The 15,640-nt window shown below is 49.7% G+C and overlaps 1 protein-coding gene and 2 non-coding genes across 3 annotated transcripts; 2 read left to right on the plus strand and 1 right to left on the minus strand.

Annotated features, from left to right (window-relative positions):
* Window positions 1–896: 896 nt before the first annotated feature.
* ALOX5AP (arachidonate 5-lipoxygenase activating protein) lies at window positions 897–8,236 on the minus strand. Its single transcript, XM_065678428.1, has 5 exons — window positions 8,095–8,236; window positions 4,603–4,702; window positions 3,402–3,472; window positions 2,416–2,497; window positions 897–1,781 (listed from the first exon to the last, which is right to left on the minus strand). The coding sequence occupies exons 1-5, from the start codon at window positions 8,162–8,164 to the stop codon at window positions 1,619–1,621; spliced, it is 486 nt and encodes a 161-aa protein (XP_065534500.1). The 5' UTR covers window positions 8,165–8,236; the 3' UTR covers window positions 897–1,618.
* Window positions 8,237–14,074: 5,838 nt separating this feature from the next.
* Window positions 14,075–14,148, plus strand: TRNAN-GUU (transfer RNA asparagine (anticodon GUU)). Its single transcript has one exon. It is a non-coding gene; the product is annotated as a tRNA-Asn (tRNA).
* A 234-nt stretch (window positions 14,149–14,382) lies between these two features.
* TRNAV-AAC (transfer RNA valine (anticodon AAC)) lies at window positions 14,383–14,455 on the plus strand. Its single transcript has one exon. It is a non-coding gene; the product is annotated as a tRNA-Val (tRNA).
* The last annotated feature ends 1,185 nt before the right edge of the window (window positions 14,456–15,640 follow it).

Consider the following 15,640-nt stretch of genomic DNA (forward strand, 5'->3'; position numbering starts at 1 on the left):
TCCTGAGGTGCTGCCCTCCCGCAGTGGGGTGACCCCATGGGGCAGAAGGGTCATGGGTTACCACCAAGGATGGGAGGCTGCTGATGAACTGCAGAGAGAAAGGGTGGCAGAGAAACATGATGTGAAGCGGGGTTTGGAGTGTGCTACAGTCATTTGAGAAGGAGGGGAGGGAAGGAACCTAGGTGCTGTACCCGGGAATAAAGTGTCTCGGCAGCTCTAAGGTTAGGAGTTTAGAGTGCATTTTTTAAATTAGCTATTCTAACCAGTGAGAACATTTATTAACCAATCATCCTGTAATAAATATGTTTATTATTAATCTTTCACATCTAAAATCCCTGCAGAAGATTGAAAAAGCCCATGTATGTTATTTTGGCAGTGTGAATGGTGCAGAGGAGAGAGGCCGTGGACAAGTGCCTCTGCCCCATCAGGCAGCGACAAAAGGGCACCAGCCTTGCAGTGGGACAAAGGCGGGCGGCTTTCTGTGCCTGCTTTTGCCAACAGCTCTGCAAACCCTCTTCTCGCAGAGCAAGGAGTCTCTGTCCCTCCCAAAGGAGTCATAAAATACAGCTTTATCCACCCTGCATACAGCAATCAGACAGGCTTAAAAGCTTAAGCACTCATACGGTAGCAATGCTTAGAAAGATTGCACCGGCCTGTTTGCCTACCTCAGTCCTCTTCTCTAATCCAGTTGCTCCTTGGTATGGACTTGTATGGGCACATTGTTAGAGACAGAGGCAGAACGCTGAACTTGCTCATAGAGAGGGAGCTGTTAAACTCATGTCTATGCAGGGCTGCAATGAGCCCGGTGCTGCTGCTCTCACTCTGCTTACCAGCCAGCTGCTGGGCTGTGGAGCACACAGATCATGCACCAGGCATAGAAGATGGGAGCAAACAGATTTCTTCCTTTTATACTGTTTTATTAAACAAGGCCAAGCGAATCAAATCCAACCCCTCTGTTGATACTCCAGCTCCTCATTTACTCAACAACCCTTTCCACTCAACAATCCTTTGCTCTGGAAGAGCAAAAAGGCTGAAGAGTAGATGAGACCAGTGTCAAGAGCATTACACACATGAATATTTATCAAGGAAGACCAGACAGAGGCCAATTTGCTGCCCTGCAGCAGCAGGAGCTTGGTCACCAACAAGTGGGAGGGGAAGGGTAGGTGAAGAGGCTGGTCCATGCCTTTGCTGGGCCCAGGTGTGCGGGATGCTGGCGAAAGGCTCTGAATTGTGCATGAGGACAACTGCAGAAGCCATTGGTCAGGAACAACACCGCGGGGCTCCTGGGTCTTGGAGCAGAAGCCAAGTACAACACAGTTACAAAGCAAGCATACAATGCCCCTTCCAGTCATGCAATCAGCTCACAAACTGCAGTTTAGAGAAAAAAACTCCAAAGAATTAGCTGGAAGATGTTACCATTCTGTGGGCATGCCAAGTGCTCACGATAAATCTTTTTCCTGAAGGAAAAAGCAAGGTTAAATCAAGCTACAAAGCCCATCAAGCATGAGATTTACAGCAATCTAAAAGGGTTATGGGTTCATTTCTTAAACAGTTGAATTATGGCTGCTTCTGGGTATCAATACATTAAGCATGCTGACCCCCTCAGTGCTGTGGGGAGCTAGGGTATGAGCAACAACGGAGAGATCGCGCTGGTTATGGTTTTTATGTGCACTTCAAAGTCACTTCCAAAAAAGAAGATGAGATAGTAGTTGAGTATTCCAGCCACGGACATGAGGAACAGGAACAAAATGATGCGCTTTCCAAACAAGTGACCCGGAGTGCTGAGGAGATAGAAAAGGGAAAAAGCCATTTAACATCAATGCATGTCACCTCACGCAAGCAGTCCTCAGACTTTGGACTCTGTTGTTGAGACCTGCTGAAAGACCTTGTGGCTGAGATGGATTGGGCAAATTTCCTCTCTGTCTGTTATTTCAAGGCAGTTGCAAGGTCTTCAGTGCCTTTTTCTGCATCCATTTGGGCCTGGCTCTGGTCTCCTGTGCTCAGCATAGGCTGCTGCTTACCAAAGTGGCCATTCAGGGGGACTTGTATGTCTTCTCTGCTGTCACAGTCTGCGGGACAATCTTGTTCCGCATTGTGTAATGAGCTTTTGTGATATGGAAGGATGATTTTGTGCAAAGAGCAGCACAAACACACAAACACGTGTGTTCACAGAGGCATGAGCAGGAGCCGCTGAAGCAGTGGCTCTGCTCCCGCAGCCCCCCTCAGCCCAGAGCCACAGCACCTCCCACGTCTCCCACAGCTCCTCCCAGAAGATGTGGGCTTTTCTGTACCATCCCATGCAAGCAGCCATTGCAGGCAGCACGGCGAGCCGGCAGCTGTGCCTGTGGAAGTGGCAGCATCCAGCTGCACTGCTGCTACATCCCCGATTTGATGAAGAGGCTCTCAAGTCCTTACCTCTGCGTCCTCTCCCCCAGGTAGCCCACAAAGTACTTCTGCCTCACAAACAGGTACATCAGGCCGGCAAAGGCGGCAGGAGCTGGGTAAAGGGTAAGACAAGATGTTACAAACACCAGCCCAGGTCTCACTGTATGTACTGTTCCCAGCTGCCGCCTGCGCTGGACCGGGAAACTGGAACCTGCAGCCCTGGGTTATGGGATGAGTGTTGGAAGCAGGACGGAGACCTGTGCATGGGAAACAGAGCGCTTGCCTGGCCCTTGCTCCGGCTTTTCTAAAGGCCATGTGGGTACAATCCTGCCCACAGCTGTGCCCGCTGCACAGCACACACTCACCCCCACTGGAAACACAGTGCGGCCATGTCAGGCTCAGGAAGGAGGGTGTTGGCTCAGGCACTGTCTTTAGCAGAAGTAAAAGGCAGCTGGTAGATGCACTTCTCTACGAGCATGCGGAGGACTATACTTTGGTCCAGTACTCATCTCTGAGCATATAAATAAGGGCTGTCTCCTCACTTCTAGCTTTCCCCACACTCGCAGGCAAAACACTCTCTTCTTCTGGTCAGAAGCTCCCCTTTTCCAAAAATAATAGCCACGGACCTCAGAAAGGTGCTCATCCTAACCTCAGGCAAACTCGCATTGAAGGAGATCGTAGAAATGCAGGTAAATATTCCTGGGCTGCCCTCAGCACTGGGAAGGGCTGCAGCCCTGGCAGTGTAATCAAATGAGCCCATTTCTAGTCATGAAGGTGAACAACGCGGCATCTAGCATCCAAGTACTAAACTGTTCACCCAGAACAGAGGGATCCCATCTGTAATGCCTATATGGGAAATGCCCCTGGCCTGAACTGTCCTGAATCACGTCTGGGAACACATCAGTTGGCATAAACCACACCAGAAGGGTGCAGGAGGGGAATTACCTCCAAAGCACTCACCGTGCCTTGCTGAAAGCGGGGCGAGGTGGAAGGGAAAAACAATCAATGAGTGTTACCTGGGCTGCAGAGAAGTCCAGCGCACCAGAGCACAGCGAGGAACGTGGGGTACGCGTGTCCGCAGTTCTGGCTGGGGAGGGAATTACACAAGAGAAATCAGAACATGGGGAAATAGAAACAAACCCAACGCGTTTCACCAGCAAACTGCGGATTTGGGCTGCGGTAACTACTGCAGGTGGGCTTTTACCGCCTGACGTGCCTGAACACGGCGCTGCCTCACCCGCACCTCTGCTTCCCTGTTCCCTCACTCGGATAATGGATGCCCTTGTCCTGCCTGGTGAGGAAAACAAACCGCCCCGCGCACATGCCTGGCACCTGGGAAAGCTTTCCTCTAACCTGTTTGATCAAGGCACGTGTATAATAGGTGCTGTGTGCTTTACTGGCCTGGAAAATCCTTGTAATTAAGTGACATTAATCATGTTACTGGCATTGAAAGCTGCATGGAACCAACAAAAGGAAAATCGCACTGCAAATAGGAGTGTCTCACACGTGTTTTTGCAGGGGAACAGGAATGATTTCCAGCTGCCTCCTTTGGCTGGGAGTGCTTTCTGAGAGGGAAGCACTTTGCCCTGGGCAGAGTTTGGGCACCTGTGAAGGGCAGGAGTTGGACATCCCATCCAGTTTCAAACACATCGTCAGTACTTCACAGGTAATAAAAAGTGTTTGATTTTTTTCTCTTCTGGGTTGGAATTATCTTTCCTTTTCTCTCCCTGAAGGGATGTCAAAGACAAGAGGTACAAAGTGGAGAGCCACGTGCCGAGGGAGCTGCTGTGGACCAAGGGGTTTGTGTGAGCTCTGCCACCGACCTGCTCCTCAGTGAGTTGGTGTCCTGCCAGCTCTTTCCTTTAGAGCCACAGAGCCCCAGGACACTGGCTGCTCTTGCATCATCACCATTCCAGCATTAGCTGCTGCTGGGTGAGATGGCTCCCAAATGAGGGATGTTGTACTCAAAGGGCTGAAAGTCCAGCATAAACACAGCACAGTGTCCAGAAGGGAGATGGGTTCACCAGCAAACATATTAGAGAACTACAGGTCTGAACACTGCTGCAATGCACACAGCAAGGGATTGCAGATGAATCCTTCATTTGAGGGCATTGGGAGCCCACCTTTTGACTCCAAAAGTGTTTGTTTTAAACCCTAATGAAGAGCGAGACGGACCCCTCTCTTCCCCCACCGGCTCCTCAGGGCTTGCCTACTCACTTGGCAGTGTAGACGCGATCGAAGGCGGAGGATCCTGGTCGCTGGAACCCCTTGCTATTGCAGTATTTGCTTTCATGCTCCACTTTGCTCGCAAAAAAAGCTGTTAAAGAACCACAGAGTATTCTGAGATATTATTTGGAGATATTGCAGAAGCTGGTCTTTGTGGTCGCAGCTCTGTTCTCAAGAACACCCAGGGTGAATGGCAGGAGAGGACACGGGTGTGTGGAGGTGCAGGATGTGGCCAGCATGCTCACTCGGTCACCAAGGTATAATCAAAGCATCTGTGCAAGCGTTCAGCGCAGCGCCACCTCAGACATCCCCATGTGTCTGTTGCCAGCCAGAGCTGCCAACCCCAACTCTCACTCTGTAACGAATCAAAGAGACAAGGGAATCTACTCTTCTAACAATACCCAGGCATGTCCTGCAGCTCTGGTTCATTTCCCAGAAAAGCCCATTGAGAACCTGGTCCTCATGCCTGATCTCTGTGTGACCATCCTGCCTGTATCCCCCTTTTAAACAACAGTGTTGTGTCAGGGTCTTAGATGCTGCAAAACTGCAGCACTTCAAGATAATGTATCATGCGCTTGACTAACACATTTTATCTGATGACACTAAACCAGAGACCATCCATCATGTGTCTAAATACAGCAGAGAGAGAGCCCTGGCAGGCTACCAGCTGCAAGCTTTGTATTGTTGTGCATCCCATCACAGTGTACCCGAAGCACTTCATGGTTTAGAATATTAGCCATATATATATATATATATAAAACATAACATGCCAGGAAAGATTATTATAACAATAGAAGTGTACAGTGATATGCTGCAGGATTTCACCCCTGGAATCTGAAGATTCACCTCACTTTTCCCCTTACTGATACCGTAGGTAGGTATTTTGTATGTTCATTGCCTTCACTAAAAGCGACCGAGTGCTTTCCAAGACTGAGTGATTCCCTGAGTATGCACAGTCTTTCTCCAGGAAAACCTGCAGTGGTTTAAGCCAATGTCTCCATGTGAGCCAGGCTGCAGACCCTCTCACTGCCACCAGCACGGTGCACTGGTTGGTGCCTGGAGTACCTGGCCCTGGAGGACCCAGAGCAGACACTGTCCAGTGGCACAGCTATCGAGAGCTCTCAGCATCTTCATCCACTCATGACCTAAGCCTCTGGCATAGGGTTATTAACCTGCCTAAAGGGCTGAAGCACTGCAAAGGGCCAGAGCAGAGCTGACAGATCACATCCAGGGGTGGTCCCTGCTGCAGGGCTGTGCTCCTATCTCAGCAATGTTGGGCTCCTGTTAACCTGGCACTGGGGAAACGGGAGGCTACAGCGTGAAGCAGCTTGCAACCCCATGGTTATATTTCCTTCCTACTCTTTACTCTGAACCTCAAGACAAGAGGGTGATTTCCCAGGTGAAATGACATGAGTAAACAGAGCAGGGCTGGAACTGAGGAGTTTGATTCAGCTCAGCTACACCAGGAGATGATGCCCTGAAGCTCCAAAGCTGCTCAGGCTGCCCTGAGCCTGAGTCATCGCAGTCCCACTCTGGTGAAGTTAATGTTCAAGAGTTCAGTCCAAGCCTGGCTGTTTCACAAGTTCATGCCAATAGAAACCATCCACTGATGCTTCAACCTAGTGAGTGCCCGATCTGCTCAGTGATGACCACTGATGTACCCCAAAAGCTTCTGAATTGCAACATCCCTCTGATGCAAGAACAAAACCGAAAGCTACGTGTGAGAATGAGCAGCATCCGGCCTCACAAGTTGTTCTGTAGGATCTGGAGATTCCCAATATGAATAAGATGACAGTAAATGGACGTCAGACTGGGGCAGCACCACAACCCACATCTAGCTTTCACCTAAACTGTTTTCTAATCCTGCACCAGATGCAGAAAAGCATATAAATCTTAATTTACATGGTGCTGACTTCTTGTACTTAAAGACAGTCAAGCAGATGCCCAAGCTCTTTGCTGAACCAAAGCCACAGCAAGAGTTCAGTACAACTGATATCTCCTGACAAGCATGTATGCCACCTTAGTTACTACATTTGTTGCAGGACTTTCTATCAGTCCAGTCTTTCTAGACAGAAAGCCTGGGAGGAGGAAATCAGATGATGCAAGGTCTGAAATCATGATTCAGAGCTTTGTGCCACTCGTGCTTGGCACGCTAAGTCCTCTGCCAAGTGTTGCACTGCCCGCTTGCAGCAGCGGGGTCAATAATCTCACAGGCGGATTTCATTAGATGAAAACGTGTGGCAGGCTGGAAGGCAAATGCCCACGCTTCAGAGTGAGAGGGGAAAAACCTGGCATGTAAAGTCATTTGGTTAAATAGCAAGAAATGTGTATCTGGCACTTACGGTGGTACGCGCTCTGATCCCAGCAGGCTGTATTCAGGCAATGTCACACACCGTGCATTTACCAGAAACCAGCACTGGGTTAAACCATGTCGTATTTAGTGCCTATGTCGAAACCCAACCAGTCCACACCACTTTTCTGGTTTTACTTTCTGGCAGCCAGGCTTATGTTGAGGCTGCCACCACTTCCCCTCTCTGCAGCAGCCCAAGAATAGCCCATTTACTAGGATTGAACTATGTTGAGTTTGCACTTGTTGGGAATCTCCCATTCCTACCAAGAAGCCTTCACAGAAGATTGCTTGCATGTTCATCAACCCCTCAGCTCACTGCTGGCTCCCCTTGAACCTGGGCTATCTCAGTGTACCTGGGGTAAAACACACTCCCTTCTCTGTATTCTGGGCAGAATTTCCTGCTAAATTGCTTAAGGACTTGCAAGAGATGATGATAAAATTAAAATGAGAAGAGAAACCTGTTGTTTTAGTTAAAAGACCCTAAAGAATCGTAGGGACTATAGAGGTCTGAATAACAGCTGAAAAAGAAAGAAACTTCTCCATTACAGGAAATACGCAGTGTTCTTGGGACTGCAGTTAATTAAGATTAGCTGGACTGCAGGACCTGCAGATGCAGGAAAGCAATAGAGTTGCCTGCCCACAAATAACACAAACAGTCCTCGGATGAGTTGGTGCAACTGTGACCCCTTCGTCCAGCTCTGTGTGAAGGTCTGACCCATCACAGTCCACCGGAGCCCCAGCCCCCTCACCACGGTGGCAAGTCTCTGGCTGGAGGTCAGCTCTGCCTGCCCACATTAGGGACTTCAGCCAGGGAAGAAAGTCTCACTCATCAAATTGAAATGTATGTTGTCACAGGGTACCCCAGCATGTTAGTCTTTTCATTAGCTGACATCTGTATAACAAACTCACTCCAGAATATGGACTAGGACCATGCGACTGCCAAGGTACTGCAACAACAGCACGGAAAATTACATGTTTAGGAAATCATTTCATTTCTAAAGCCAAAGTCATGTCTAAGCATACACACAGTTATAACCAGAGATTATCTATCCAAATTTCAGATCAGCATACATCATCCTGAACTTTTCTCATGTCCCCTTTAGCCCGTAAGCAAATCCTTACTTTTGTCTTACCATTCTGGACAACACTTATCAAGGTGACAATGGCGAGGAGGACAACGCTTCCCAGGGTTTCCTGGTCCATTTTGCCTGTGGCTGCCAGTGCGGACACTGCAGCCTCTTTGGCAGCCCAGCCCAACAAGCCCTGAAGGAGGAAGTGGAGGTCTTTCTTAACTTGAATCATTAACACTTCCTGCGGCTTCACAGGAGAGTGGCAGCGCTTCACCCTGCACTCAGGTGCCTGTCAGAGAAGCAGAGCCACAGGCTCGCTCACTCGTCATACACAAATGAAGCCCAGAGAAGCAAGAGGTTAGGTGTCTGTGATCTGAGAGGATATAGAATGTAGGAATATATCTGTATCGACAACTCCTTGGAAGACTATGACACCTGCCAGCATTCAGCAGGCTCAGGCTTCACAGTTGTACCCCATTTTTAGTAGTCAACCCCCAGTACAGCTGAACATAACTGCTACACAATGTTCACGCCTCAGCTTTGACCCGGTGACAGCAGAGAAGCACAGGCTGCAGTGCTGGACATCTGTAGAAAGTCCCATAGCTTCTGTCAGATCAGTGGAAAGCATCCTCATCCAAAGTGCACATCACTTGCTGCCCCTAACTCCTCTGCTCCCTTTTGCCCATATTCTGATATGGAAAAGCCTTCCAGAAATGCTTGCCTGTAGTAGGGATTTAATACTCACTCAAGTAGTATTTTCACCATCCTGAGCCCTGGACAACTTCTGCCCCATCTTTCTGTTTCTACTCCACCACATGGTAGCCGGAAGGTCTGAGTGCCACCTAGCATCCAGACCATGACAGTATAACCGGTGACCTCTCTCTGGATGGAACACAGACTGGTAGGAGTTCCCAGCAGGAGCCAAGCTGCAAAATCCACCTTGTTCAGCAGGGATGCATTTATCTACAGCTCTTATCCTGTCTATCATGCAAATTATTGTCATCTGCATTATTAGATATGGAAAACACTGAGGTACTTTGGGCACAAGCAAATACAAAGAAACACGCTGTCTGAGAGGCAGGTGATTAACGTTGTGAGTTCTGACTTACTCTTAACTCAATAGGAAAAAGCTGTCCTTCTGGGAGAACCTTCCATACAGCCCATCCAGACACAGCTGTGTGAGGAGCAAGGCTATAAATGTATCAAGGTTTAGATTTGGCCTGGTTTTAACACTTGGCAAATTTGCTTTAGGAAAAGAAAACACAAACCAACAAAAGAACAAACCCAAGAACAAAGAGAGAAGCCCAACAGCACTTTGAGAATGTTTTTATTCTGGTTTTCCCACAAAATGGTCTTTTCTTACTTGAGCATCAAAGTTCATGTTTTGAGGTCTACTGAGCACAGGATCATAGCTGGTATTTAAGGATGGTATTAAATGCTAAGCTTCCACTAATCTTCGGAGGAGGAAAATCGGTCACCTGAAAGTGGTTATGGAATTAAAGCAAAGGAGGAATATTGTCCAAGCAGAGTCCAGCACTGTGACTGTGAAGAAAGGACCTGTGCCTGGACATACGGCAGCAGGACTCCCGGTCATCCTCCCACAGCAGGCACTGATCCTTCACTTTCTTCTACCTGTTTTACAGCCTGCAGCTTGCTTTTGACTTACAAGGGACAGTGAACGCAGATGAGCCCGCTCCGAGATCTGCTCCAGCTTGCACACACACGCTTCCGTGCTTTCAAAGACTTCCCAAAGGTGGCTTCAGTTCATCAGGACTCTCATGTTAAAGGGGGTAGGAATGAGGCTGCTAAGGTTTGAAGTCACCATAATGCTAAAAACCCCCATAGGAGGAGTTTATGCCAGCGGGTTTCCAAGCTGGCTGACCCGAGCTCCCAGCCCACACCCATGTGCTGGCCAGGTCAAGGGCTGAGCTGCCAATGCCTTCACTTCCTCCTCATCCTGCTCTTTGCTGCTGCTCAGCGCCTCTCACCATATCCTCACCCCTGCTTTGCTCTCCTGCTCTGCCCCTTCCAGTCCCTGGCACCTCTTGGCACTGCAGGATCTGCTGGCAGCACCACTGGAAACCCAGCTCACTACTTCCTCTTGCCAAAGCTCACCCTAAAGTCATCCCTCACATATGAGAGGAGGGGAACAGGGCTTCACCCTTCTCCCTGCAAAAAGAAACACATGACATCAACTCCAGGGCTTGCTAAGCTGATCTGGGGGTGTGCAGGGAGAAGACAGCTTTGCCAGACAGAATCAGTCTGGTATGGCTGCCTGAAAATAAGAACTGCAGGGTTTTGTGTTTTTATCAGTGTAACATCACCTGAGTGCTCTGCTTGAGGAAAAGCAGCGGAAATAAAAAAAGTGTGAGGGATATGGAGGAAGACGTCCCTTGCCTTTACCGCAGCATAGCAACACTTGTAAACAGAGTCCAGCAGAACAGAACCCCCTTGCAGGGGGAACGTTGTCATTTCATACTCTGGCACTGGAGTAGCTGCTGGATGAAAGGAGGTTCTGGTAATGATTTTGCGAATTGGGGAATTGCCTTGGCAAGGGAGGGCTAAGATGGGGCCAAAATGATTCTGCAAACAGCTTCTGCCACAGCTACACATTAAATAGTTCCCTCCATTGGATGGCTCTTGTGTCTCCTTTTGCGGGATACACTGGGTCAAGTGAAGTTGGCAACACTGGAAAACCCTGTTCACCTGGGAAAAAGATCAGTGCAAGACACCTCCATCATATCCCTATTCAAAATACGGGATTTTCTCAAGTAGGCAAAAAAAGGGGCGAGGGACAGACGTGCCTGCGCTTGCTGTAACACCCAGTGTGGTCCATGCTCTCCAGGCACAGGTACTTCAGCAGCTGCTGTCAGATCCCAGCCCTTCCACTCACCACATTGCTGTGTGACATCCACATCTTCCTGTCTGAGGAAGATAACCTTGCCACAGTGGGCTGTGACGCTCATGAAAATGTGCAAAGCCAGCGAGATTTTCCAGTTGAGCTGCAAGGCTTTCTGCACGTTGAATCCCCTCCTCTGGAAATCTTGAGCAGCTAGTCAAGATAATCCTTCTGTAGGGCTGCTTTTACACTGAAGGGGAAGGGACTGGGTACACGGATCTATAAATACATGTTGGGATGCTCATCTCTCCTCTCATGCACTCTGCTCAGCACTCAGCTGCAAGGACTCCAGTGAAAGGGCATCTCCTAATAAAATAAAAGCTGCTTCTGTGAAGTTTCTGTGTGTAACTGTCACGCAACACACAGCTCTCATGCTTTATCATACATGCAACAGGACACAAGCCCTTTGGACTGGTTGGTTCATATTAGCACTGTGCATTGCAAACTTAAAGCACCACATAACCAACATAGTACTTACACACATAGTGTGTGTGACTATGTGCTGTCACATCAGTCTGCTTCAGCATCCCTTCCAAGGCCTGACAAAACCGCAAGGAGAGCATGAACAGAGCTGGAAATGTGAAGTGCAACACAAAGAAAAGGGCAGTGCTGCAGTGGTTTAAATGCTGTCTTCATTTTGCATGGCCAGGAGAATGACGCTGTGGGAGCAGTCAGAGTGCTGCCCGGGAAACCCCTCTTTCTCCACATTGCCCTGACTTCTTTGACTTCTTCCTTGCTATGTAGGAGACAACATCCTACATTTGTACACATTCAGCTGAAAACACACTGCTTGAAGACATAGCCCAAAATCCATCAGGGCCCCGGCACAGCCTCCTCCTCACCCACCACCCTACTGAGTAAAGTTTGCCCTTACTGCTGACATCCTTGTGGCTGCGCTTCACCCTTGGGTTCATTTCTGCAGCCCCATGTAACAGAGTTTGTGTGCTTGCCTTCCCCAGAGTGGTTATTTAGGTTTATCTTCATTATATTTCAGTGGGTTGACCCTGGAGAGCTGCGCAATGGAGCAAGACCAATACGAATCTGAGCCCCTCTGCCAGGATGCTGGAAAACAACATGGGCACATTTGGTGTTTTCTCTGCCATTGGGAGATTGAAGACTTGAGCAGGGCCAAGACAGACCTTACTGGAGCTTTTTTGGCGCACACACACACAGCCCCCCAGTTTCCCAGGAAGTTACTGATGAGTAGGGTTTGTGCAGTGTCCAGTGAGCGGCGAAACCACCTCGTGGGGATTTCCTCTCTGTCATCCTTCCCTCCCTTGCTCCCAAGCAGCAGGTTCTCAGCAGCCATTGTGATACCATGAGGCGTCACCGTGGTGGCAGCCACCAGACAGCACAGGGAACAATCACCCTGTCACAGGAGGAGAATCACAGTCACAGGAGAGCTGAGGCTGGAAAGGACCTCTGGATGTCATCTCCTCCAACCCTGCTGCTCAAGCAGAGCCACCTACAGCAAGCTGCACGGGTATTTATACACATTGGTAAGGTCTCCCCGAGCCTTCTCCAGGCTGAGAAGTCTCAGCTCTCTCAGCCTTCTTTCACAGGAGATGCTCCAGTCCCTTCATCATCTCCACAGCCCTTTGCCGGAGCATTACCAGCAGTCTGTGTCTCTTGTACTGGGGAACCCAGAACTGGCCTCTCCAGTGCTGAACAGAGGGGAAGGATCCCCTCCCCAGCCTGCTGGCAGTGCTTAGTGTAATGCAGCCCGGGGCATCATTCGCTGCATTTGTCACAAAGGCCCATTGTTGGCTCTTGTTCGACTTTCTGCCAAGCTGCTTTCCAGCTGAGAGCACCTAGCATGTACTGGTGCATGGGGTTTGTCCCCAGCTGCAGGACCTTGCACTTCTTGTTGAACTCCATGAGGAACCTGTCAGCCCATTTCTCCAGCCCGTCAAGGTCCCTCTGGACGGCACCATGACTCTTTGGTGTATCAGCCACTCCTCTGAGTCTGGTGTTGTCTGCAAACTTACTGAGGATACACTCTTGCCCCATCATTTACATCATTAATGGAGATGTTGAGCAGCTTTGATCCCTGGCTACATCACTAGTTTACTGGCCTCCAACTAGATCTAGCCACTGATGACCACCCTCTGGGCCCAACTGTTCAGCCAGTCTTCAATCCACCTCACCATCTTCTTATCCAACCCATACATACACAGCTTCTCTGCGAGGATCTTACAGGAGACAGTGTCAAATGCCTTACTGAAGTCCAGGTAGACAATATCCACCGCCACCTTCTCAGCTACCTGGCCAACCACTTCATCTTGGAAGTTTATCAAGTTGGTTAAGCACAGCTTGCCTTGGTGAAGCCGTGTTGACTACTGATCATTTCTTTGTCCCTGATGTGCCTGAAGACCATTTCCAGGATTAGCTGATCCATCACCTTCCCAGGGATCAAAGTGAAGCTGACCAGCCTGAAGCTTCCTAGGTCACCCTTCTTGGCCTTATTGAAGATGGGGGTGACATGTGCTTTTCCCCAGCCCTGGGGCTCTTCTCCCAGTTGCCATGATCAACTATGATGAATGACCTTGCAATGACATCTACCAGCTCCCTCAGCGCTTGTAGGTACTATGGCCAATGGATTTATTCAGGTGCAGGTTACACCAGCCTTTCTCCTCTGTCTCTGAGACCTGGCATTCCTGAGGACAAATCACACTCCTTTGGCACGACTTGTTTTTCACAGCTCACGTTAGCTGCTGTTATCACCTTAACACCTTTTAGATGGCTGAACATTGATTGCTTAATAATTCGTTTATAGACTTTATAGAGCGGAAGCGAGACTGCCTGGGCAGCAGATTCCTGGGTCTTCCGCTCTGCTCCCCTTTGAGATGTTTCTTTCGCACTGACTCATGTCTGCCAGTGCTTCCACTTTCCATTAGCTCTTGCAAACAACTACCAAAGGTCTTTGACCACTGTGGGGTGCATTTCGCCTTCTGTTGCTCTGGTCTCTGGTCACAACCAGTCTATCTGGTATTGCTGGAAGAGGCACCACGCCCGCCCCCGCAGCCGCAGCGCGCTGCAAGGACGGCAGCAGCGCAGCGCGCAACTGCGCGGGTTTGCGCGGGCGACAAGAGGACCCGGGTGTGCGGCCATCAGCAGCCACTTGGGGGACACCGCTCGCAGCGTGTCTCTGTGGCGCAATCGGTTAGCGCGTTCGGCTGTTAACCGAAAGGTTGGTGGTTCGAGCCCACCCAGGGACGGGAGGTGACTTTTTATGGTGTTCGGGTCTTTTTCCTCCCCCGCTGGGTCCGGCCTGCCCTGCCCTGCCCTTATACCGCCGGGAGCTGCCGGAGATCCCCGCACAGCCCCAGCCTCTCCCTCCTGCAGGAGGAGTCTTCCCTAGTCCTCTGCCGGCGGAGGGGAATCGGTGCTGCGCCTCCACGACCCTTGCGCTCGGTCAAAGGCGGCCGCAGGAACAACGCCTTCCAAGGGCAGTTTCCGTAGTGTAGTGGTTATCACATTCGCCTAACACGCGAAAGGTCCCCGGTTCGAAACCGGGCGGAAACACTAACTTTTTCAGTCGTCTTTTGTTTTTTTTGTCTTGTCTGACGTCAGTTTCCCCGGTTCCTGCATCAAAACGCGCACAGCGTGGAGAACATTGCTCATGGTAAGGCCCGCACGTGTCCCGGGGCGGGAGAACGCAAACCGCCTCCCGTGCTGGGGGAGGCAAGGGCCGGGCTGCGTGTTTTATAAGGGAGATTTGGCTCATTCCCCCGCACAAGCTTCTCCCCTGCAAGACTTGCCCCATCTGCGTGGAAGGATGACCTAAAGGAGGAGAAACGGGTCTCAGCCGAGGGGTAAAGTTCCTGCAGTGCATGTAAGGAAGATGGTGGGAAAACAGTCTGGGTTGCTCCCGTTTCAGGCTGAAGGGAAAGACTGAGAGGGGACAAAAACTTCAAACCCGGTATGATTCCACCATCAAATTAATAGCATTGTCACTGCTTTTCCTGAACAGCCACAGGTGTAGAAGATATTTGGTCTCAGGAACCGCTTAAGTTTGGGCTGGAGATAATGCCCCTTAAAGATAACACTTATGGTGCTGCAGCACAAAGCATTTAAAATCTTATCCTGCCCTGGCAAAGGCAGGCTTGAAGGCAGAGGGACAGTCACTGGAATAAAGTGCTATATTAGGAAATTCAAATGCTCAACTTCTTTCTCACAGCCTTCTCTGTCACTTAAATCTCTTTCTCTGTGACACCGATAGAAAGAGTGAGCCAGTGAAAACAGGGATATAGAAAAATAAAACAACCTACACAAAAGGTGGTTATGGTATGAAGAACTGTTAAACACTGTATAAAAGCTCAAATACGTACTTTATACATAAAAAATACAGGCCACCCTCTAAGCCAATGAGGTTGAGCACACACACTCCACTAAAAGAATATAAAATAACTTGGGGTTTTCCCACTCTTCAGCTCGCCACCTCTGGCATCTGCATTGACAGGTTCTGCAACAGGACCAGTTACCAGGGCCACAGCCCATTTCTGTACACAGGAGCAGGCAGATGCCGCCTCACCAGGTGCTCCCAAGCCCCACCGTGGGCATCAGAGAAGCCCCTTTTAATAGTCATTTATGTAAAAGAGCAATACAGACCCACGTCCAGAGATAAACATCTCCTGAAGGCTTCTTCAGCTTCTCTAGGAAACACGAGCTGGAGGCATTCTGGCCCCAGCAGGTGATCCAAACCTTCTT

This window comes from Lathamus discolor, chromosome 4 (genome assembly GCF_037157495.1).
Source record: "Lathamus discolor isolate bLatDis1 chromosome 4, bLatDis1.hap1, whole genome shotgun sequence".
NCBI classification, from domain to species: Eukaryota; Metazoa; Chordata; class Aves; order Psittaciformes; family Psittacidae; genus Lathamus; species Lathamus discolor.

Bases quoted from the DNA above. Each gene is read 5' to 3' on its own strand.
- ALOX5AP (XM_065678428.1), bottom strand. From the start codon at position 8,164: ATGGACCAGGAAACCCTGGGAAGCGTTGTCCTCCTCGCCATTGTCACC. The intron at 3,473-4,602 runs GTGAGTAGGCAA...TTCCCTCCCCAG, and splicing joins GATCGCGTCTACACTGCCAA to CCAGAACTGCGGACACGCGT. The intron at 1,782-2,415 runs GTAAGGACTTGA...CTATCTCCTCAG, and splicing joins CTGGGGGAGAGGACGCAGAG to CACTCCGGGTCACTTGTTTG.